Below are 21,319 nucleotides of genomic sequence, written 5' to 3'. Positions count from 1 at the left end.
AGGGCTTGAGCCGGATGTGATCCTCCATCCCTCTCAGGAGCCAAACCCATTCTTGCTGCCGACCATGGACGTGGAGACCCTCATCCGGAACGCAAGCCCTCCACTGAGTCGCGAACAGGGCCGGCTCAGTGGATCCTCTCGTGGTGGAGGTCCCCTTCCCCTGGACACATTTCCCTTTGATGAAGCCCTGAGGGACATCACAGCTGCTCGCCCCAGCTCCACGGTTGGTCCTGTGCCCAGACCTCCAGATCCTGTCACCTACCATGGGCAGCAGTTCTTAGAAATCAAGATGACCGAGCGAAAAGGTGAGGAATGTGGGCCAGGTGATGGGGAAGGATCCTGTGGGGACTGGCAGGGAGAGGAGGTTGGCTGCCAGGGCTTCTACTGATGCCTCCCACCCCCAGAGCTGGAGCGCCAGATGAAGATGGAGAACCTGTTTGTAACATGGCAGCAGCGGTCTGCGCCAGCCAGCATGCCCATCAGTGTGAGTAGCCCCCTCTGCGTTCTCCATCAACACCTCTGACCCTTCCTTGGCCACTGTCCCACTGCTACTGCCCTGTGTCCCCAGGCTGGGGAGCTGGAGACCCTGAAGCAGTCATCCCGCTTGGTGCATTACTGTGCGACAGCCCTGCTCTTTGACCCAGCTGCCTGGCTGCATGGACCCCCAGAGACTTCTGTGCCTGCAGAGGGGCAGGTGAGCCCTGGCTTTCTCCTCAGCGACCCATGCCCAGCAGTGACCTGCACTTCATCCCTACAGTGTGGTCAGTAGATAAGAGCCTTAATTTCCATTCCTGCAGCGGCGACATCGCCCTGAGTCAGGATCTGGGGGTCGAGAGGGTCCCACAAGCTGCGAATCCTTGGATGTGCCTCCCCCAGTAGCCCGAGAGGAGCCATGGCTGAAGGAGCTGAGCTTGGCCTTCCTGCAGCAATATGTGCAGTATCTACAGAGCATCGGCTTTGTGCTGGTCCCACTTCGGCCCCCATCACCTACCCGCAGGTGAATCTGGTCCTTCTTCCCTAAGCACTTAACCCCCATGAGTGAGGCCCCACAGCCTTCCTTTCTTCATATGGCTCCTGCCTTGACAGCTCAGGCATAGTCCATGTTTACCTTCGCTCACCACACTGGTACACATGTATGAAGACCTTAGACACGTTTCATGTGCTACTGCATGTCCTATAAACCTCATGCAGTTTGTAAAACTCACAAACACATGCACAGACTGCATGTTCTCACCAAGCTGTGCCCACCCACACCTCATTCTTTTACATGTCTGCATATACCCATACATGCAGATCTCACATTCACGCCTAAGCTTTTGAATCTGAGTCTTATTGATTCCTGTCTTGGTCTTCATGTTAACCTCTTCACCTCGGCCCATTTTCACCAAGGCACTCTGCACTGGTCCTACTTGTACCCCTGACTATGGTCTGTTTTTAGTCATGCTCAACTCTGGTTAGTACTAACAGCCTGAGTCCTGGAAGAAGCCAGTTGTCTCTCAGTCACTACATAGCATCAACCCTAAGCCTGGCAATTCTCTAACAACCTTTCTTGTCTTGGGCCAGATTCAGAGCCTGTATTTTTTGTTTTAATTTGTGTGTGTGTGTGTGTGTGTGTGTGTGTGTGTGTGTGTGTGTGTATACACAAAGACTAGCATGACCTCTTTTCATGGTGTAGACCTTGATAATCTATTCAAGGGTGCTTAGTCCAACTTAATAAACCCCAGTGTCCTTGAGTGCTGATAGAAACACTGACTGCACAAATTGAGCTGGTATTTTCAGATCAGACCATGCAGTTTGAGCAGACGCAGCAAGAGTGAGGATCCTGATAGAACTTACATGAGTGACTTCAGTACATCTGCAGGTGACCTGTCTTGTTCTCAGGTGGCCAATGAGGAAAAATCATGCCTTTTTTTTTTTTTTAGACAAGAGTTTCTCTGTAGCTTTTGAGCCCGTCCTGGCTGACCTCAAACTTACAGAGATCCACCAGCCTCTGCCTCCTGAGTGCTGGGATTAAAGGCGTGCACCACCACCGCCTGGCCTTGACACTAATTTTTTAAAAAATGTTTCTAGAACATAGTTTAAAGTCAAACATTCCCTTCTCAGCAGTTTTAGTGATGGCTCAGCCTCATAGTACTTCCTTGAGGATTAATCGGAACATTTCTACCAGAAAGCCACGTCCATGGCAAAGATGCCCCGAGCAGCACCCACTGCAGATGGTAGATAGTGACTGAATTGCCAGTGTTCTGAGTGGGGTACTGAGTTTACTGACCCTAGGGGAATCCTCCACACACTGGTTCAAGGCTGGTAAGCCCCTAACTTGTCCCCCACTTCCCTTTCTTCAAGCATTGGCACTCCATTACCACCTACCAACATGGGCCGCCATTTCTGCTCCTTGAAGCCACAGATGGGACCCACCATCTCCTTCAGACTTTTCAAAGTCCTTCCCTGCTTCTCATTCTCCTTGGCTCTGAGTTAAGAATGAGAAGGAACTGGAGAGATGGCTCAGTAGTTAGGAGTTTTTCTGCTTTCCACAAGGCCCAGGTTCAGTTCCCAGTACCACATTAGACAACTTACAACTCCAGTTCTAGGGAATCTGTTGCCCTCTTCTGGCCTTCACAAGCAAGTGCAGACTTATCACATGCATATACTCACACACATACACAAAACATATGAATTTAAAAAAAAAATTAAAGATCAAGAACAGTGGGGCTGCCATTCCCTAATTAAAAGAAAACTGCCTTTCCCTCTTAGAGGACCCATCCAGCATCTCCTAGTAAGGTTTCAGACATGCCTCATCTTCTCCCTCCCCTCTGCAGATCTCTCTCCCAGGTAATGAAGAAAGATGCCTGGTCTCCTCCCAGCCCTGTACCCACCCTGAACATAGCTTACTTGCCAGACAGCAGCAGCTGCCCTGCAGTCTGGACATGGACTCTAGCCCCAGCCATGCTTACTGAGGCACTCAGAGCAAGTCATCCTTCCTCAGGCCTGACTCTTACCTGTAAAACAGGTCCATGTGAGATGGCCTGGTACCAGAACTTTCAGTCCCTGGCCAGCCTCACTCAGCCTCTGTCTCTCTTCCTTCTCTGCAGCACCAGCCGGCTACGGGCTATGGCTGTCCTTGGAACAGAGGGTCGTGGCTCCTTCTCCTTCCCTAAAGCCCAGACTGAGGGGAGCCCTAAGGTAACTCGTTGTCACATGATGCTAAAGTCAGCAATGGCCTGAGTTATGTTCCCATCCATACCCAAAGTCAATGACTCATTAATTTACCAATCGGCTAATCCTAGACTACCAGTACTAAAATCTGTACTGATTGGCTGATTCCTAAACTACCAGTACTAAAACCTATACTGATTGGCTGTTTCCTAGACTATCAGTACTAAAGCCTGTACTGATTGGCTAAATCCTAGACTACCAGTACTGAAACCCATACTGATTGGCTGATTCCTAGACTACCAGTACTAAAGCCTATACTGATTGGCTGATCCTAGACTAGGACTCCGCTGTGTTGGCTTGGTAAGTCCTCAGAACATGTCCCCTTTTTCTTTCTTCAGAGCACTGGCACCCCAGCCACTACCTACCACCTGCAGCGGGCACTGCCTGGGGGCATCATCCTCATGGAGCTGACATTCCAGGTGAGAACGGGGAGCACTGAGTGGGAGAGCTCCCCCTTCCTCTCATACCACCCTCATCTTATCTCACCCTCTCTTCAGGGCTGTTACTTCTGTGTCAAACAGTTTGCTCTGGAATGTTCCCGAATTCCAATGGGACAGGCTGTCAACTCTCAGGTATGTGATGGGGACAGGGTAATGTGGAGTGGACAGAGAACTCAAGTACACTCGTTGCCACACCATTGTATGGTGGGCCGTATGGCTTCATGACCTTTGTAGTGGACATAGTGCTGACCACACCATTCTCCTGTCTGACCCTGGGAAATCCAAAGCTACAACAACTGTAGCACAAAGGCTATAGACATGGTCCTGCTGTGTGCCAGCACATGTATGTAATGTGACACATCAGGTCAGGGCCGTGCAAGACCTGGTCTGCTACAAACTGGGGATAGTTGACATTGCCAGTGTAGTCACCAACACTGGCACTTGATCATTGTTATGTCCTGTCAGCCTGCCTCAAGGCAGGCCCTTAATACCCTGGAGGGAAGCAGTCAGGAGTGTGCAGTTAGTCTAGGAGCAAGTAAGGCCAGCAACCTGAAGCCCTGGCTTGTCTGGTTTGACTCTTCGGGTTGCCAGAAATGTCACGACAGGGCCCATACCTTGTCATAAGTTCACATGTACCTCTAAGAGTAGGATCTAGTGGGACCCAGTGCAGTCAAGACTGCCTCTTCTCTATTGTGGGAACCCCAATGCCTGGATGATTCAAACCAAACATCAGATGGTTGCCTTTGCTTTGAGCATTGAGCATAGATACGTGGTCATGGTAGGTCACAGGGTAATACAACCTAGAAAAGCATAGTGCAGGAACCTTCCTGGACCAGAGTGCTCAAACAGCGGGCCCTCACTCACACTTTTCTGAGGGGTTGGAGGTCTTCCTCCTAACTGCCTCTGGCTGCCTGTTACCTGATTTTCAGAGATGCCTAGGCTCTCTCTAATCTCCAACCCTGCTCAGGCTTCTGAGTTTGGGTTTTTGAGAAGGGTCTTATATAGCCCAAGCTGTCCTGGGCTCACTATGTAGCCAAAGATGACTCTGTACTCCTTACCCTCTCTCTCCACCTCCCAACTGCTAGGATTCACAGGCCATGGGGAGGGAAGAGCTGATCTTGTGCAAGTGTTTAAATTGCTTTAGGATGCCTTTGTTTGTCAAATACCCTCTCCATGTATGAGAAAAAAGAAATAGTTTATCCTAGGCAGGTGCTGAGCCTGAAGGTCACAGAAATTAAGTACTTTTGTTCTGGGATACACAACTCATCAATGGCAGACTTGGTTGAAGTCTAGCTTTCTGTACACTGATTTCAGCCTTACTTATTTTGGCTCATCACACTGCCCCTAACTGAGATCTGTGCATCATCTCCAAGGTAGGTCAGGAAGCTGACACCTAGAGACTGGTTTACCAGGCCCACACAGCTAGTCAGCCCCCTTCTAGTGTTTGTTTGCTCTTCTGTCAACTAATGCTCCCAAGGGTGTCCAAATGAAGTCTGCCATTCCAGCAGCACACACCCTGTTGTTAATGCTGTTGGTGGAGCAGTCCATGAAGAGAGGGCTTTGCCTTATCTCTGCCTCGTTCCCTCTCTCTCATCCGTCTACCACATCATTCAGCCGGGTAGTCTCAGAGGCAAAGGAGGCCTACCCTGGCCTGGCCCTGCGTATCCCAGGGAAAGCTTTTTAGTGAACAGTAGTGTTGGGTGTCAGGCAGAGGAGCCTTCCAGGGCTCATAGGTACAGAGTGCAGAGGAGAGAGCGTACTGTCCTTGGGAAAGGCAGGTGAGTGAAGACTTTCTGATAGATGAACATCTGGCTTTCCTTGACCTTCACCTGATGTTCTGTATCTTCTAGTGCTTTGTAATTATTTATTCCACGTATTGTCTATTGTCCCCATCCAGCTAACTTATATAGGCTTCTTGAAGGCAAGGGTCTGTGTCTGTTTCCCTACATTTAGAATGGTCACTGGCAAATACATGGGAGACCATCAGTCAGCCTCTGCTGCATTGCTGAATCTGTGTCAGACTTGAATTAGCTACCCAAGTGGCCCCGGATCCATATAACCAGGGAGGAACAACACAGAAGCTGTTCTGGCAGAGGGAGTTCTGGGTCCACAGCAACAGGAAGTGCTGCCAAACTTCCTCTCTGCCCAGGAGGGAAGAATGGATTGGACAGTGTGCTCCCACACCCTAACCCCAGCTCCTCCTCCTCCTGTCGCTCCCCAGCTGTCCATGCTCTTCACAGAGGAGTGTGACAAGGTCCGTGACCTGATGCACGTGCACTCCTTCAGCTATGACTTCCACCTGCGCCTTGTGCACCAGCATGTGCTCGGTGCCCACCTGGTGCTGCGCCATGGCTACCACCTCACCACCTTCCTGCAGCATTTCCTGGCCCACCACCCTGATGGACCCCACTTCGGCCGCAATCACATTTACCAAGGTCAGTGCCCAAGGGCAAACCAGTGAGGCTAAAATTGAGCAATCACGTGGCCAGGCCTAGTCTGGTAAGGCCATGAATTGCTCATTTCCCTTGTACCATGTCCATTCTTTTGGCCTTTGTCTTTTAAGTTTTTCACAGCTGGTTTCACACCAGAATGAAGGCCCTGTGTCTGGAGTTACTCTGCCCTCTCTTCTGGACATTTTATCCCATCTCAACAACATTCCACAGAACCTTGGGAGCTCCCCAAGAAAGCAAAATCTTAGTATTCCCATCCTCTGGCCTCCTCCCCCACCAGCCCAGCTTGCTTATCCCAGACTTAGTGTCTCTTTCTCTTGTAACTTGCCCCATAGGGACACTGGAGCTCCCCACCCCACTCATTGCTGCCCACCAGCTGTACAACTATGTGGCCGACCATGCCAGCTCTTACCACATGAAGCCATTGCGAATGGCCCGGCCCGGTGGCCCAGAGCATAACGAATATGCCCTGGTGTCAGCATGGCACAGGTAAAGCTAGTAGGCAGCTTCCAGCACACACCTGGTAGGGCTGAGGTTGGGGCCACAGTTGGAGTAGGAAGATACGTTTTCTTGGGTACAAGGGTTGGGACTGGTTTCATTAGAGCCTCGGAATTGACATCTCCCCACCCCAACTACGCAGCTCTGGCTCCTATCTGGACTCTGAGGGACTTCGCCATCAGGATGACTTTGATGTGTCTCTGCTTGTCTGTCACTCTGCTGCACCCTTTGAGGAGCAAGGAGAAGCTGAGCGACATGTTCTGAGGTCAGATCTCTTACCTCAAATGTACCCATTTCTCAGATTGCCGTCTGCTCCTATCCAGAAGTCCATGGCTGTGACGCTCTCCCACTCTTCTGCCCCTTCCCTTCCCTAGGCTTCAGTTCTTCGTGGTGCTCACCAGCCAACGAGAACTCTTCCCAAGACTCACTGCTGACATGCGCAGATTCCGGAAACCATCCAGGCTTCCCCCTGAGCCAGAGGCTCCTGGGAGCTTGGTTGGTAGCCCTGGGGAGGCATCAGGGATTATGCTGACCCCAGGGCCAGCTCCTCTGTTCCCACCACTGGCCACAGAAGTGGGTATGGCCCGGGCACGTCTGGCTCAGCTGGTTAGGTTGGCTGGTGGGCATTGCCGGCGGGATACCCTCTGGAAGCGCCTCTTCTTGCTGGAGCCAGCAGGGCCTGACCGGCTAAGACTCGGGGGGCGCCTAGCCCTGGCAGAGCTGGAGGAGCTCCTGGAGGCAGTCCACGCCAAGTCCATTGCGGACATTGACCCCCAGCTGGTAAGAGACCTCACTCCACAAGGACCAGCATTGCTTTCAGCATTCCATAGGTGGCTCGGTGGGAGGGAAGGAATCTTGGGTGACTCTGGAGTGGTAGGCTCAGGGCTGTGACCCCTCCCCTCCCCAGGACTGCTTCCTGTCCATGACGGTCTCCTGGTACCAGAGCCTCATCAAGGTTCTCCTGAGTCGATTCCCCCAAAGCTGCCGCCATTTTCAGAGCCCGGACATGGGAACCCAGTACCTGGTGAGTCCTATTGTCCTCACTCTACAGAGAAAAGCCGCAGAAATCCTCATCTGACATTACAGAACCATTCAGAGAGCCCAGGCTTGGCAAACAAGCTCTGCCTTGTGGTGTTGTCTTACTGGAGTTGGACCACACTGATAGCCTTTAAAACCTCTGAGCGGTGGGTAGTGAGCCCGAGTGCATAATTGCTGGGAAGTGACACTCCTTGGCTTGAGGTCCCAGACACCAAGCGTGGCACTCGACCCACTGAAACACAGGTGCTCACCCTCCACCACTGTCTGGGGATCTGCGTCTCAGCAGTATCCCAGAAGGTGGACGCTGCGCACGCGGGTGTGAAGGCACAGCTGTGAAGAACAGGAAGCGAGAAAGTGACAGTGATGAGTGTGTGCATGGGAAACTAAAGAGATGAGAAGATGGCGCAGCTGTGGTTAGGAAGACCGCGAGTGAGAGGAGGAGTGGGCCTGGAGCAAGATTTGTCTCTGCTATGCCACAGGTCATCCAGAGAAGCCAAGACTTCAGTGGGGCAGGCAGAGGGGCGTTTGGGGTACCAGTGATGGGCGCGCTGAAGCTAGAGTGGGACAGAGGAAGGGTGATGAGTTCTTGGGGCAAGTTGAGTCTGTCATCCAGGAGGTATGTGGACATGTGGGATCAAGAGAGAGAGGCCACAGCCACATTGGTAGGTGGTGCAGAAGCCCCAAGGGGAAATCACCCAGTGGTAGATCCGGAGCTGAGTGCTAGGAGCAGCCGACGTCAGAAGGCAGTAGGAGACCTGGAACTGCTGGAGGGTTGTGCCAGGTGTCTAGAACTGCCCTTCCCTGATTGGCTTCCCTGCCATGTCCTCTAGAAGATCCTGACAGGGCTCTGACAGGCAGGTTGAGGCCCAGTGTGGCAATACCATCCTGAGTGACCCCGGCTCGCAGATAGGCTCAGATATGTGACAAAAGGAACCTTACCCTCCTGCCTCTTCAAGAAGCTCTGCAGAGGGTTCACACCCACTGGTTCGCCCCCTCTTCTTTTGTATCTGTTGCTTCAGGTTGTGCTGAATCAGAAGTTCACCGACTGTTTTGTGTTAGTGTTTCTGGACTCACACTTGGGAAAGACGGTGAGAACAAAGGGCAAGGGACTTCACGGGAGCTGTACCCCAAGTACTCGAGTCAGCCCTCTAAGAGTAGGCTCCCTCCTGCAGCTAGCTCTCTGTCCCCCCACACGCCTCTCACCACTGTGCCTCTGTCTCGTTCCCCACAGTCTCTGACGGTGGTTTTCCGAGAACCCTTCCCAGTGCAGCCCCAGGACAGTGAGAGCCCCCCAGCCCAGCTGGTCTCTACCTATCACCACTTGGAATCTGTCATCAACACAGCCTGTTTCACCCTCTGGACCCGCCTCCTCTGAGAAAGTGGACTACTGACTTCATTGGCTGAACTGTGGATCTATAAGCGTGCCATTTGAGGCACGACAGACCAGCATTTATGAACCCCGAGTCCTCAGACACAGTGACAGCAAGGATTGTGACTGTCTGGGGAACTGCTGCTACAGTCTGGCAACAGGGACCACCCTCCTTCCTGCCCAGCTGGTGGGGCCCCAGGGAGCTTCACGTGAACTGGCAGGCACTCACCCCTTAGAACACCTGACTCAGAGTTGTGACTGTGTGCAACCTGCATCCTTGGCCCTCTGGTCCTTGCTCTCACTTGGCCATCACTGTTGAACATTACTCTTGCGATAAGACACTGGCTCTAATCTTGGCCCTGCCTCTCAGGCACCTGTGACCAGAGTTTACCTCCCACCCCCACTGGACCTTTGGTTCCTTGTCTGTAGATAAGGAGGGCCAAGAAGCTCTGTGTATACACAGCAACCCTGGCAGCGACTGGAGGATTTGAGCTTGAGCTGTGTGTCCCTTCTCAGTAGGAGGGAATTAACCCAGAGACATTGAAGTATTCGACACTGTGTGTCCCCTGCCCCTGTAATATACACATGAAAATGCCCAGTGCGTCTTTAATTCAGAGGAGCCTTAGGACCCTCACCTGCTGCCCCAGGGCAGCATGCAGGTGCCCATCAAATCCTACTGGCTGCTCCGTGGGTGGCCCCGTCTGTCCCAGTATGAGCGTAGCCAGCTCAGACCCTCCACCGTGTCTCCTGTAATGAAAGAGAGGTAATGCCATCTCGACCCATAAGGAAAGGACAGCCCCCATCCAACATCTGTCCCTCCAGTGACCCCTTCCCCAAGTACCAGGAGCCTCACCTTGAGGCCGATACTCGCAGCCCACAAATCCTTGGTAACCTTCATCTTCTAGCAGCTGGAACAGGTAAGCAAAGTCCAGCTCTCCTGAGCTGCCTGGCTCCCCTCGGTCTGGGACCTGTGCCACCTGCACATGCCCTGGGAACAGATGAGAAGGGACAAGGGATGAGAAAAGAAGCAGTCATAAAAAACAGCGTCAGGCCAGGAGGGAGCTTGGTAGAGGGAGCCCTCACCAACAATGGGCAGGAACTTCCTGATATTTCCTGTCAGATTCCCATCCATGATCTGCCAGTGGAACAGGTCCTGGGGAGAGAACATCAAACCCGCAGGTGTCTGCTGCAGTCTCCCCAGACCGGAAGACAGGACCTGGAGAAGCACCTGTCTTCCACTCACCATTTGTAACTGAAGATTGGGTCTCCCAACCTTCTGCAGGATGGCTGCCGCTGTGGGGGAAAGCCAGGAAGAAAGCCATGAGGCTTTGGGACGTGTAAATTAAAGAAAGGGGGTGGCACAGGACTAGAATCCTACCCTGCTGGGGTGTATCCAGGAAGTACTGGGGGTCCGTGATTCGGGTGTTAATGGGCTCCAGCAGTCCCACGAGGTTCTCCTAGAACCATGTTGGAGGCTGTCAAGGATCACTGGTAAACAACCTCATCTGTTCCTCTGACCTGTGCTCCTGCTCAGCTTTGTACCTCACCCAGTGAGCCCAGTCCCCACCGTGTACCCCCTTACTCTCTCACCTGAGCCAAAACCCCAGCCGCGTGCCTCAGGTTCTCCAGAAACACTGTCTCCATCTCCGCCTTGACTGCTGCTCGGTCAGCCCCGGGGGGTACTCGGCCAGCCATCAGGTGGATCCTGTAGAGAAGGTTGTGGGGAGGGCTCATGCCCTCAAGTCCCTGTGTGTCTTCTGGGTGCTCTCTGACTGTACCGGCCTCCCCCATCACCCAGGTCTTCAGACCATTTAAGGCATATGCCCAGACATCCCAGCAGCCTCCACAGCTGCGTGTCAGCCCAAGGCAAGTCACCCATGTCCTCTTGCAGTCAGCCCATGGGGCCTCTGCCTATCTCTGATTCCCTCCTGGACTCTTAACCTCACCTTTCCCTTGTTCCTGCGCTCATAGCATGCCTGAGGCTCGCTTTCTTTTTTTTTCACATTTTAAAAATTTATTTGTGTACAAGCGTCTTGCTTGCATGTATCTGTGTGTACCATGTGTGTGCCTGGTGCTCTTGGGGTTGCCCCGCCACTTGATTGTGAGCTGCCGTGTGGGGTACTGGCAACCCAGCCCAGGTCCTCTGCAAGAGAACAAGTGTTCTTAACTGCTGAGCCATCTCTTCAGCCCGGAGGCTTACCTTTTAAAGACGATTTTAACCCTTGCCCCTTTTAGACAGTCCTTGTTGCTTAACCCTGCTTCACATCGTAGTCTCCTCCCAAATGCTTTCTGTCCCTACTGTTGACTGATAATGAGCCTCCTGCCGCCATTTGCTTCCCAGCACCTCTTGACCTCTGGGGTTTGACATTAGTCCCATTTTGAGGCTCCTCATCTCAACCACATCCAAATTCCCACAGGCCCTGCAGACGTCCAGGCCCTTGGAACTTAGTGTTCACCACCTCCGGCCTCATTAACTGAACTGGGCTCAACAACCGTCCTCTGGCAGGGACAGCCTCCTTGCCTGAAGAGTGGACCTCTCCCTATAAAGTGGGTGTGTGGGCCTGCTAGTTTCATTACCTGCATTGCTATCTGCAAACCGCGCTGCCCCCCATCCTCACCCCCAGACTTTCTCATCCTTGTTAAGCTCCCTCATCAGACCCCAGCACCCAGCATGTGAGGTGAGCCTGAAAGCGTGGTATACAGAATGATACACACGAAATACAAAAAGCAGTCTGCAAATGCCCTAGCCCACAGACGCGGGGCTTCTCCCGACCCGGCCCAAGGTCAAGGGAGGGCAGGGCAGGGTACCTGGGGCAGCCCAGAGCCTTGGCGTACAGCACAGCCTGCTCCAGCCCCTCTCGGAAGGCCGCCTGTCTCCCGGGGACAGCCCCCAGCCCCATCTCCCCCTTCTCTTGGTCTCCTGCGGAGAGAACCAGCGTTAGTGCGGGCTTGGCTCCCCGCAGCCCGGCCACTCCCCGCCCCCGTGCGCACCCCGCGGCGTGTTGATGAGCACCATCTTTAGCCCCGCGGCCCGTGCAGCGCTTGCCAGCGCCTGGGGCGGCTCGGCGTAGGGCCAGGCCACCTCGGCCGCCTCGAAGCCCGCACGGCCCGCGGCCTGCAGCCGCTCGGGCAGCCCGGGGAGCTCCGGGAACAGCCATGAAACGTTGGCCGAGAAGCGTAGCGGAGCCATGTGGGCGGAAGGCGGCGGCTTCGGGTCAGGAAGCTGGGTAACTGGCGAAGGGCGGAGCCAGGCCGCCCTAGCAGCAACCGCACTGGAAGCCAAAGTCCCAGTCCAGTTCAAACAAAGGGAGGTGGATGTCTGAACGAATCTCCTGGTGAAAGAAAAGAATGTATGTGGCTTTTCGCTAAGTAACGCTCGAAAGTTATGAGCAAATAGCTTTATTTGAGTCAGAGTCTCACTATGTCACATGTGCTGGCCCAGGTCTCCCGCCGTCATCCTCCTGCCTCAGCCTCCTTCTATGGGATTACAGGCCTACCTCCACCACACTCGGATCTTTATACCAGCAGTCTTCACACCGCCAGCCCTTTGGTTTTCCCTTAAAGACTAAACACTAAGTGAGCAGTTTCTTTTTCTGAGAAAATTCGGATCATGTTGTATATAGTTTTATAGCCTATCTTTTTCCAAACGACAGTCTATTAACATTCCCCCGTGTTCTTCCATACTCTTCAAAGTCGTGCCAATCTCTGCTTATTGTTGCACTGCACACTTAGACAGCCCATAATTATCTTCATGTCGTTGTGGATGGTGTATGTGTGTGTGTGTGTGTGTGTGTGTGTGTGTGTGTGTATGCATGCGCACTGTAGGAGCGCTTTAAAGCGCCTCTGGGTCCCCATCTTATTTTTAAGATTCCCTTTATAGCAATGTCCATCACAGAGCTTGCCAGTTCTAGATGTTTGTCCATAAAAGAAACAGCTGTACCAGGGTAAGGGCAGTAAGCAGCTGGGGGTGAGGCAGTCTCCGCCTCCGCTGATTGGGTCACGGGAAGACATCCAAGGACAGCCAACCTGGGCCAATCAAGATTCCCTTATCTGGATTTGGGTTTGCCAGATGATTGGGTATGTGGAAACTTAAAATAAAACCTTAAAAAAAAATAATTTTAAAAAGTGGAACAAAGGTAGAGCTCAGAAGAGCATAACGGAGTCCTTAAGTAAAAGCATCGGGAAAATCTGCTGTCCCGGTGTGGCTGTTCCACAGCTGGGCGCTTTCCCTGGCTGGGATGCTACAGTACCTGCAAAGCCTCCTGTGTTTCGTGTTGTTGTTGTTGTTTTTTTGTTTGTTTGTTTGTTTGTTTTTTGGATTTTCGAGACAGTAGCTTTTGGTTCCTGTCCTGGAACTAGCCCTTCTAGACCAGGCTGGCCTCGAACTCACAGAGATCCGCCTGCCTCTGCCTCCCGAGCGCCGGGATTAAAGGTGTGTGCCACCACCACCCGGCTCCTGTGTTTCTTGAAGCAATTTGAACAAATCTCTTCCATCCACAGAAACCCGACTTACTTGCCGCTTAGAATTATATAGTTCATAAGTGGAAACAGGCTTTTGTTTGTTTGTTTTATTTTTTCTAGACTGTTTCTCTGTAGCTTTGGAGACTGTTCTGGAACTCGCTCTGTAGACCAGGCTGGCCTCGAACTCACAGAGATCCGCCTGTCTCTGCCTCCCGAGTGCTGGGATTAAAGGCATGTGCAACCACTGCCTGGCAATCTTTTTTAAAATTTATTTTATGTGTATGGTGGTTTTGCCTACTTATATGTCTGTGCAGTACATTCATGCAGTACCAACGGAGGCCAGAAGAGGGCATCAGATCTCCTGGAATTAGCTGCTAAGTAGGTGCTGGGAACTAGACTTGGGTCCTGTGGAACTGCACATCTTCCGCAACCACCCTTAAATTCTTGTTTTGTTTTTGTATTATGGAAAAAGGTCACCAGCCATTCAGGCTATACAAGAACATACAGCAACTAGCAAGCCTTTAGTGATACCAACAACCCTACCTTTAAAATGGTTAACTGAGAAACCAGTATGGGTTAAGAAGTGGCCTCTAGCTGAAGAAAAATTACAGGCTTTGGAACAGCTGATATGAGAGCAACTAGATGCTCACCATATTGAAGAATCAACCAGCCCTTGGAATTCTCCTGTGTTTGTTGTAAAAAAAAGAAATCTGGTAAATGGAGAATGGTGACAGATCTAAGAGCAACAGGGTAATTCAACCTATAGGTCCGCCACAATCTGGAATTCATTTGCCTTCTCTATTACCAAAAGGATGGCCTCTTATAGTTATTGATTTGAAAGATTGTTTTTTCACTATACCTTTACAAGAAAAGGATAGAGAAAAATTTGCCTTCACAGTGCCTACTTATAGTAATTCTCAGCCTACTAGGAGATATCAATGAACTTTCCTCCCACAGGGGATGCTCAATAGTCCCACGTTGTGCCAATATTTTGTAAGTCAGCCATTGGAAATAATTCATAAGCAATTTCCTAAGTCTATAATTTACCATTACATGGATGACATTTTGTTATCTGATTCAAATACAGATACTTTAGAAAGGATATTTGAAGAAGTAAAGAAAGTCTTGCCTAAATGGGGATTACAGATTGCTCCTGAAAAGATTCAAAGAGGATATTCTGTTAATTACCTAGGTTACAGTATAGGTTTACAAAAAATTAGAACACAAAAGGCACAAATTAGGAGAGACCAGTTTCAGACTCTTAATGACTTTCAAACATTGTTAGGAGACATTTCCAGTCTATGACCAGCTGTTGGGATAACAACTGATCTAATAGTTCATTTAAATAAAACCTTAGATGGTGATAAAGATTTGAATAGTCCCAGAGAATTAACAGTTGAAGCAGAAAAGGAACAGACAATGGTTGAGGAAAAATTACAGGAGGCACATGTGAATAGGGTGAATTCAAATCTTAGTTGTATCCTAGTCATATTGCCTTCCAGAATTTCTCCTACAGGAATTTTAATGCAGAGGGAAGATATTATTTTAGAATGGATCATTATACCACATAAACCAAGTTAAAAATTAAAAACTTATGTGGAAAAGTCTCTGAATTAATTATAAAAGGTAAACTGAGACTTTGTCAACTAGCAGGAATAGACCCAGCAGAAATTATAGTGCCTTTTACCACTGAGGAAATAAAAAAGTTATGAAAAGACAATGAACCATGGCAAAGAGCTTGTGCTAATTTTTTGGGAGAAACTAATAGCAACTATCCCAAAAGTGATAGACTTAACCTTATAAAGAGAACTTCTTGGATTCTTCCCTGAATTGTACATGATGCACCAATAACTGGAGCCTGTACATTTTATACTGATGCAAATAAATCAGGGAAGGCAGGTTATAAATCAGAAGAATTGAGTAAGGTGGAACAAAGCCCTTATAGTTCTGTCCAGAAGGCAGAATTATATGCCATTCTCATGGTGCTGAGGGATTTTAAAGACCCTCTTAATATAGTGACTGATTAACAATATGCAGAAAGAGTTATCTTATGTATTGAAACTGCTGAATTGATACCAGATGATACAGAATTGACTTCCAGGTGCAAAACATAATCAGGAAAAGGCTTTGTCCTATGTACATAACATATACCTGATCCCATACAAGTCTGCCAGGTCCTCTAGCACAAGATAATGCAGAAATTGATCAATTATTGATTGGAAGCATGTTGCGGGCCTCAGAATTTCATAAAAAACATCACGCCAATAGCAAAGGTTTAAAGAAAGAGTTTTCTATTACATGGCAACAAGCTAAGGACATTATAAAGAGATGTCCTACTTGTTCTTTCTATAATCAAACACCGATGCCTGCAGGAAGTAACCCAAAGGGTACTCAAAGGAATGAAATCTGGAAGACGGATGTGTTCCACTTTACAGAATTTGGTAAATTAAAATATGTACACCACACAATAGACACATATTCAGGTTTTCAATGGGCTACTGCCCTGAGCTCAGAAAAGGCTGATTCAGTAATCACACATTTATTGGACATTATGGCCATCATGGGTATAGCTGCACAAATAAAGACAGACAATGGTCCAGCATATGTATCTAAGAAAATGAAATGTATTTTTGCTTATTATAAAGCACATTACAGGTATACCAAATAATCCTACAGGTCAGGCAGTTATAGAAAGGTCAAATTTTACTATAAAGGATATGCTGAACAAACAGAAAGGGATGGAAAATACCCCCCAGAAATAGATTGCATAATGCTTTATTAACCTTGAATTTTCTTAATGCTAACGAGAAAGGAACAACAGCAGCAGAGAGGCATTGGATAATGGAAAAAAGCTTCTGAGTTGAATAAACCAGTATATTTCAAGGATGTGTTGACCTCACAATGGAAAACAGGAGATGTACTCTGTTGGGGAAGGGGTTTTGTTCTTGTTTCCACAAGAGAAGAAAAATTATGGATACCATCAAAATTAATAAAGATTTGCTTTGAAAAAGAAAAAACCTTTTGAAAAAGAGAAATGAAAGAGAAATGATACCACATCCACAATAGTGACAATCATGCAGGTGGTAAGCAAAGCTCATAAGGGTTAGGGCAGGGTTCTGCTCTTATCTTTGCAGGAAAATACACATCATCAAAAATTCAAGAGACCCTGGATGTTTGCATGCTGACAGAAGAAAAAATAACTATCCACTAAGAAGTATCTAGAAAACAGAATATGGTTTATGAATCCAGGTATGGGTTGCACTTACATTTACACACACACACACACACATATTAATATATTCATCTGGTTTTGGAGTTGGACAATGGCTCTGTACTTCTCTAAATCCAAGCATGTTGTTAAAAGGAACATTCAGAGTTTCTGTCTCATATGGGGAGCCATCTGGTATGGGGCAGAAGAAAGACTTTAGGAAAAATTTTTACGTTCTCCATGCCTTTTTTGCCTATATCATATTCTCCATTGAATGTTTGTATATATGAATAATGTTTAAGTTTTTCATGATGAACAATAGATTTTCCTACAGATCCTTTTCCTGCAGTAATCTTTAAAGTTTCCAGGAAGAAGATGGGGCCCCACAGCAACAACTCTACCTAGTTGAGATGACATAGTGATGCAGACATCACTACTATAAGACCACTTCTTTATTTGGGTACCAGCTGCTGAAATGGTGCACCTTCTCATGACTTTCTGGCCAGAACTCCAAATAAGAACTTTGGGGAAAAAAAACTATCAACTGCTCAGAAATTATATGCAACTATACTAGACAGTAAGTTTGAAACTTAACCATTACTTTAATTTTGCAGGATCCCATTAAGAGAATATCACCCCCATGACAGCAGGAAGCGATTCTATAAGATGATACCTCCATCCCCAAAAAGTTTGCCCATAGGATTGCAAACACTGTTTAGGGGTTGTTGATTATTACTTGTATTAGATAGAGGGTTGGGGTAAAAAAATTTACATTAGAATAGTTTTGTATATTGATACAAGTTCAAATTATATTTGTTTTTTTTTTTTATTTGTATACCTATGCAAAGTTATTTTGTCAGATTGTGTATATGGATGTTTTTATCTCTGTTTAGGACATTTTGTATATTGATACAACTTTTAGGATATATTTTCTTTTTTGTTTTTTTTTTCCAAGACAGGGTTTCTCTGTAGCTTTGGAGCCTGTCCTGGAACTAACTCTTGTAGACCAGGCTGGCCTCGAACTCACAGAGATCTGCCTGCCTCTGCCTCCTGAGTGCTGGGATTAAAGGCGAGTGCCACCACCACCCAGCTAGGATATATTTTCATATTACATTATATATTATTCCTACCTCTGATCAAGATACTTATATATTGTTTACATTATGAGGTCATTGTCCTCATTTGTTGCACATTTATTTATAGGTTATTTAATATTCTGTCATGAAGTTTTAGTCTTTAGGTTATGCAGGTATTAATTATTATAGGTCAATAGTTGTTCATGCTTGCTGAACATACAGTTAGATCAATTAGGTTCTTTAGATACATAGAGATTGTATTCTGTATAGATAGATAATCTTCAACCACTTCAAGGATCTGTGGAACATGGCATTTAAATAACTTAGGGTTTTGTTAAAAAAAACAAAAACAAAAAACAACTTAGGGTTTTGTTGACATGAGACATGATTGCTCCTGGCAGCACTGATCTATTCCTGAGAGAATGTTGAACATCAAAGACACTCCACTTGGAGCCTGTTTTCTTCTTGGCAAAAACTGGCCTTTGGGCAAAGAAATGCCCATGCCTCAACCACTGACAAGATATAGTATCTGAAAATGGATAAGCAGGACTGTCAAATCTTGCTAAGATAGGGTAAGACAGTTTTGAAATTTTTTCTTGCCTTTGAAAATGGTCTGTCAGTTATTCTAGGTCTTAGCCAAAGTTGGTTGCTCCAACATTGCAAATGAGACTTTGGGTGATTGCCCAGGTAGCCAACTGTCTCTGTCATATACTGCTAGCTTTGGAAGCTGCTTGATTGCACTTCCTGCCTGCTCAAGTAATATTATCTCCCTTCTCAGGCCTTCGATAGGGTTGAAGATTAGATAGTCATAGTTACTGTCCTCTTATTATCTAGCCAAGCCATTTCCAATACAAGACTTAGACTCCTCAGGATAGAATGTTTATTAAAACATTTAGCATATGTTCCTTGCTTAGTATTATGTATGTTGATTGTAATTCTAATCTTTTGCTTGATATCTGCTCTTCATGTATATTGCTTTGTATCGGGTTTGGAACTCTCTTATTTAAACAAAAGGGGAGGTGCTGCGGGAGCTCCCTCCGCTCCTTCAGCCAATAGCCTTTAAGATACCAGCCCACTTGGGCGTGGTCTCTTTTGCTTTAAAATGCAGCAGTAGCCCTGTGCTCTCTCTCTCTTTTGCTTCCAACTCTGCTTCCAGCTACTAGACTCCTTTCCTGGTCGCACAGAGGGCTGTTATCTAGGATGGTCATCTGTAAGTTTTCCCTTTAAATAAATAACCCTTTTATTAATCATAATTCCAAACTGGTGTGGAATTGTTTTGTGATTTACGCCTTCATGTTTATTATATATATAGTGTTCTGCCTGCATATGTCCCTGTAGGCCAGAAGAGGGCACTAGATCTTATTACAGATGGTTGTGAGCCACCATGTGGTTTCTGGGAATTAAACTCAGGACCTCTGGAAGAGCAGACAGTGCTCTTAACCTCTGAACCAGCTCTCCAGCCCCTGCCCAAAGTCTTGATAGCTGTGTGAGACTGACACAGAGGACACTGTGAGTTCAAAGCCAGCCTGAACAACATAGCAAAACCTTGTCTGAGAGAAAGGAAGGAGCTTTAAAACCTAAATTTATACCACAACCCCCCCATAAGTAGAACTCATCTTAGCCTCCTTTCTGAGAGCTCCAAGCATACCCAGCTAGCTCCCACTGTCCCGCTCAGCCTCATCGCAAGTCCAGCCCACACAGACACCAGTCCAATCTCGTCTCATCCTTAAGTCCAGCCCACACAGACACTGGTCCAGTCTCATCCCATCCTTAAGTCCAGCCCACACAGACACTGGTCCAATCCTGTCCCATCCTTAAGCCACGTGCTTGGAGGTTCCACTCCTACAGCTCAGTCTCAAGGACAGGCCCACCAGCTCACCTGACTTTGCCCATTTGCCGCTGAATTTTCTTAGACCTTCGGGTTGTTCTGGAGTGTGTTTCTTGGCTAGAGTCTGATAAGGTTGTGGCCTCTTAACTAAGTTTAGCTTTTTAATCAATCAGCAGGTTTACAATCCAGAGTGACATCGAAGGAAAGAAATTCCTTTATTAACTCTTCACTGTAGATCCCTTACCCATACCAAGATAATTCTATTTAAATCCTAATAGCACCTCCATCCCAAGTTCCAAATCAGGAACAAAATTCTCGGACCCACAGTGATCCGCAACTTGTTTCATATTACTTTATGGTGGCCGAGAGAGTGAGTTAGGTGGACATAACTCCCTTTTCCTCCCAATTCCTTTATGGCTTTCACTGAAATAAATACATAAGGAGCACCATGTCCGTGAAAAGCATCTTCCCTTTTATTCCATGCTAGGGATTGAACCCAGCCGACCGTACATAGAGAACATGCTTTTTCACTGAAACTGTACCGCAACCTATAAATTATTTTCTTCACTCATAACTTGACCATCTATAGTTTCTAGGACTCTGCGACATGGGGATCAGACTGAATTATTATTTCAAGTCACGACTGGGTTTAACTTTTACCCAGAGAAGCTGCATGGGAGTGGTGTTATTGCAGTATCAGCAACCAGTAACTATTAATGAGTGACAACTGACACTTGAGTGTAGAGTTCAGAGTTCAGGGTCTCATCTGGTCACGTGATAGTATCCACCCGTGCGGACTTGAGACAGTCCCAAGCCTGTGTACAATACAGATCAAACCCACAGTGACATTCCACTCACTACCATCCAGACTGGCGAGAAAGAGATTGAAAGTCAGACAGCTGGAATGCTTCCTCGCCGTCGGTGGGACTGTGAATCACTCTAACTACTTTGGAAAACAATTTGGCGCGGACTCGTACAGCCGAGACGCCCTTGATCCAACAGTTCCTCTTCCAGGTGTGTTCTCTGAAGAAGTGTTTGCCCCAGTGTGGCAGGAGCGAGCCCCATGATGTTCATAGCAGCACAGTTTACACAGCCAAAGGACGGAACGAGCCAAACGTCCGTGGAGACACATGCAGATGATTTGTAGCACGGTCCCACAGGGTTGTAAGGAGAGGGAAAGACAAAACTGGCGGTTCCGATGAAATACTGAGTTTGCTCTTGTACTGGAGCGACGTGAAGTTTGGTGGAGCTGAAGTTTGGCTTAAAACTGAAAACATTAATGTGATGGTATAAAAAAATCTCAGAAACAAGCCGGGTGGTGGTGGTGGCGCACGTCTTTAACCCCACCACTCAGGAGACAGAGGCAAGTGGATCTCTGGGCCAACCTGGTCTACAGAGCAAGTTCCAGGACAGGCTCCAAAGCCACACAGAGAAACCCTGTCTTGGGGGGGGGACCCCAGAAACTTAATTTTTAAGAGAAATATGCACAGTACACTATCAGTTTTATTCTTTTAAAGCTTTGATTTATGTGTCTGTGTCAGTATGTTGGTGTGTGCATGATATGAGTTTGGGTGTGTGCATGTGAGTGTGGGTGTGTGCATGTGAGTGTGTGCATGTAAGTGTGGGTGTGTGCATGTGAGTGTGTGCATGTAAGTGTGGGTGTGTGCATGTGAGTGTGTGCATGTGAGTGTGTGCATGTAAGTGTGGATGTGTGCATGCGAGTGTGTGTATGTGAGTG

The 21,319-nt window shown here is 48.0% G+C and overlaps 2 protein-coding genes and 1 pseudogene across 3 annotated transcripts in view; 1 reads left to right on the top strand and 2 right to left on the bottom strand.

Annotated features, from left to right (window-relative positions):
- Nucleotides 1-9,507, top strand: part of Szt2 (SZT2, KICSTOR complex subunit) — a 46,373-nt gene extending 36,866 nt beyond the window's left edge. The window contains exons 60-73 of the mRNA XM_026777488.1: nucleotides 38-305; nucleotides 405-484; nucleotides 569-694; nucleotides 798-997; nucleotides 3,090-3,180; nucleotides 3,552-3,632; nucleotides 3,711-3,785; nucleotides 5,875-6,088; nucleotides 6,439-6,592; nucleotides 6,744-6,866; nucleotides 6,976-7,381; nucleotides 7,509-7,625; nucleotides 8,659-8,727; nucleotides 8,871-9,507. Coding sequence (XP_026633289.1) covers nucleotides 38-305; nucleotides 405-484; nucleotides 569-694; nucleotides 798-997; nucleotides 3,090-3,180; nucleotides 3,552-3,632; nucleotides 3,711-3,785; nucleotides 5,875-6,088; nucleotides 6,439-6,592; nucleotides 6,744-6,866; nucleotides 6,976-7,381; nucleotides 7,509-7,625; nucleotides 8,659-8,727; nucleotides 8,871-9,014 — 2,148 coding nt within the window. The 3' untranslated portion in view covers nucleotides 9,015-9,507. The remainder of the gene's footprint in view (nucleotides 1-37; nucleotides 306-404; nucleotides 485-568; nucleotides 695-797; nucleotides 998-3,089; nucleotides 3,181-3,551; nucleotides 3,633-3,710; nucleotides 3,786-5,874; nucleotides 6,089-6,438; nucleotides 6,593-6,743; nucleotides 6,867-6,975; nucleotides 7,382-7,508; nucleotides 7,626-8,658; nucleotides 8,728-8,870) is intronic.
- On the bottom strand, nucleotides 1,636-2,945 carry LOC101992000 (annotated as a pseudogene).
- A 93-nt stretch (nucleotides 9,508-9,600) lies between the features above and the next one.
- Hyi (hydroxypyruvate isomerase (putative)) lies at nucleotides 9,601-12,255 on the bottom strand. 2 transcript variants are annotated; one of them, XM_005370058.2, is made up of 8 exons: nucleotides 12,000-12,247; nucleotides 11,817-11,928; nucleotides 10,599-10,713; nucleotides 10,387-10,465; nucleotides 10,252-10,301; nucleotides 10,092-10,161; nucleotides 9,862-9,996; nucleotides 9,601-9,755 (listed from the first exon to the last, which is right to left on the bottom strand). In XM_005370058.2, the coding sequence occupies exons 1-8, from the start codon at nucleotides 12,196-12,198 to the stop codon at nucleotides 9,682-9,684; spliced, it is 834 nt and encodes a 277-aa protein (XP_005370115.1). In that variant the 5' UTR covers nucleotides 12,199-12,247; the 3' UTR covers nucleotides 9,601-9,681. The 2 variants fall into 2 exon arrangements, with proteins under 2 accessions (XP_005370115.1, XP_013210248.1); XM_013354794.2 differs by having other exon boundaries at nucleotides 10,092-10,301; nucleotides 12,000-12,255.
- Nucleotides 12,256-21,319: the final 9,064 nt, after the last annotated feature.

Source organism: Microtus ochrogaster, unplaced genomic scaffold, assembly GCF_000317375.1.
Source record: "Microtus ochrogaster isolate Prairie Vole_2 unplaced genomic scaffold, MicOch1.0 UNK69, whole genome shotgun sequence".
NCBI lineage: Eukaryota > Metazoa > Chordata > Mammalia > Rodentia > Cricetidae > Microtus > Microtus ochrogaster.
Note: the sequence above shows the minus strand (reverse complement) of the source record. Positions and strands in the feature narration are given on the sequence as shown.

Bases quoted from the DNA above. Each gene is read 5' to 3' on its own strand.
- Hyi (XM_013354794.2), bottom strand. From the start codon at position 12,198: ATGGCTCCGCTACGCTTCTCGGCCAACGTTTCATGGCTGTTCCCGGAG. The intron at 9,997-10,091 runs GTGAGGGCTCCC...ATCTGTTCCCAG, and splicing joins GAAGTTCCTGCCCATTGTTG to GGCATGTGCAGGTGGCACAG. The intron at 9,756-9,861 runs GTGAGGCTCCTG...CTTTCATTACAG, and splicing joins CTGCGAGTATCGGCCTCAAG to GAGACACGGTGGAGGGTCTG.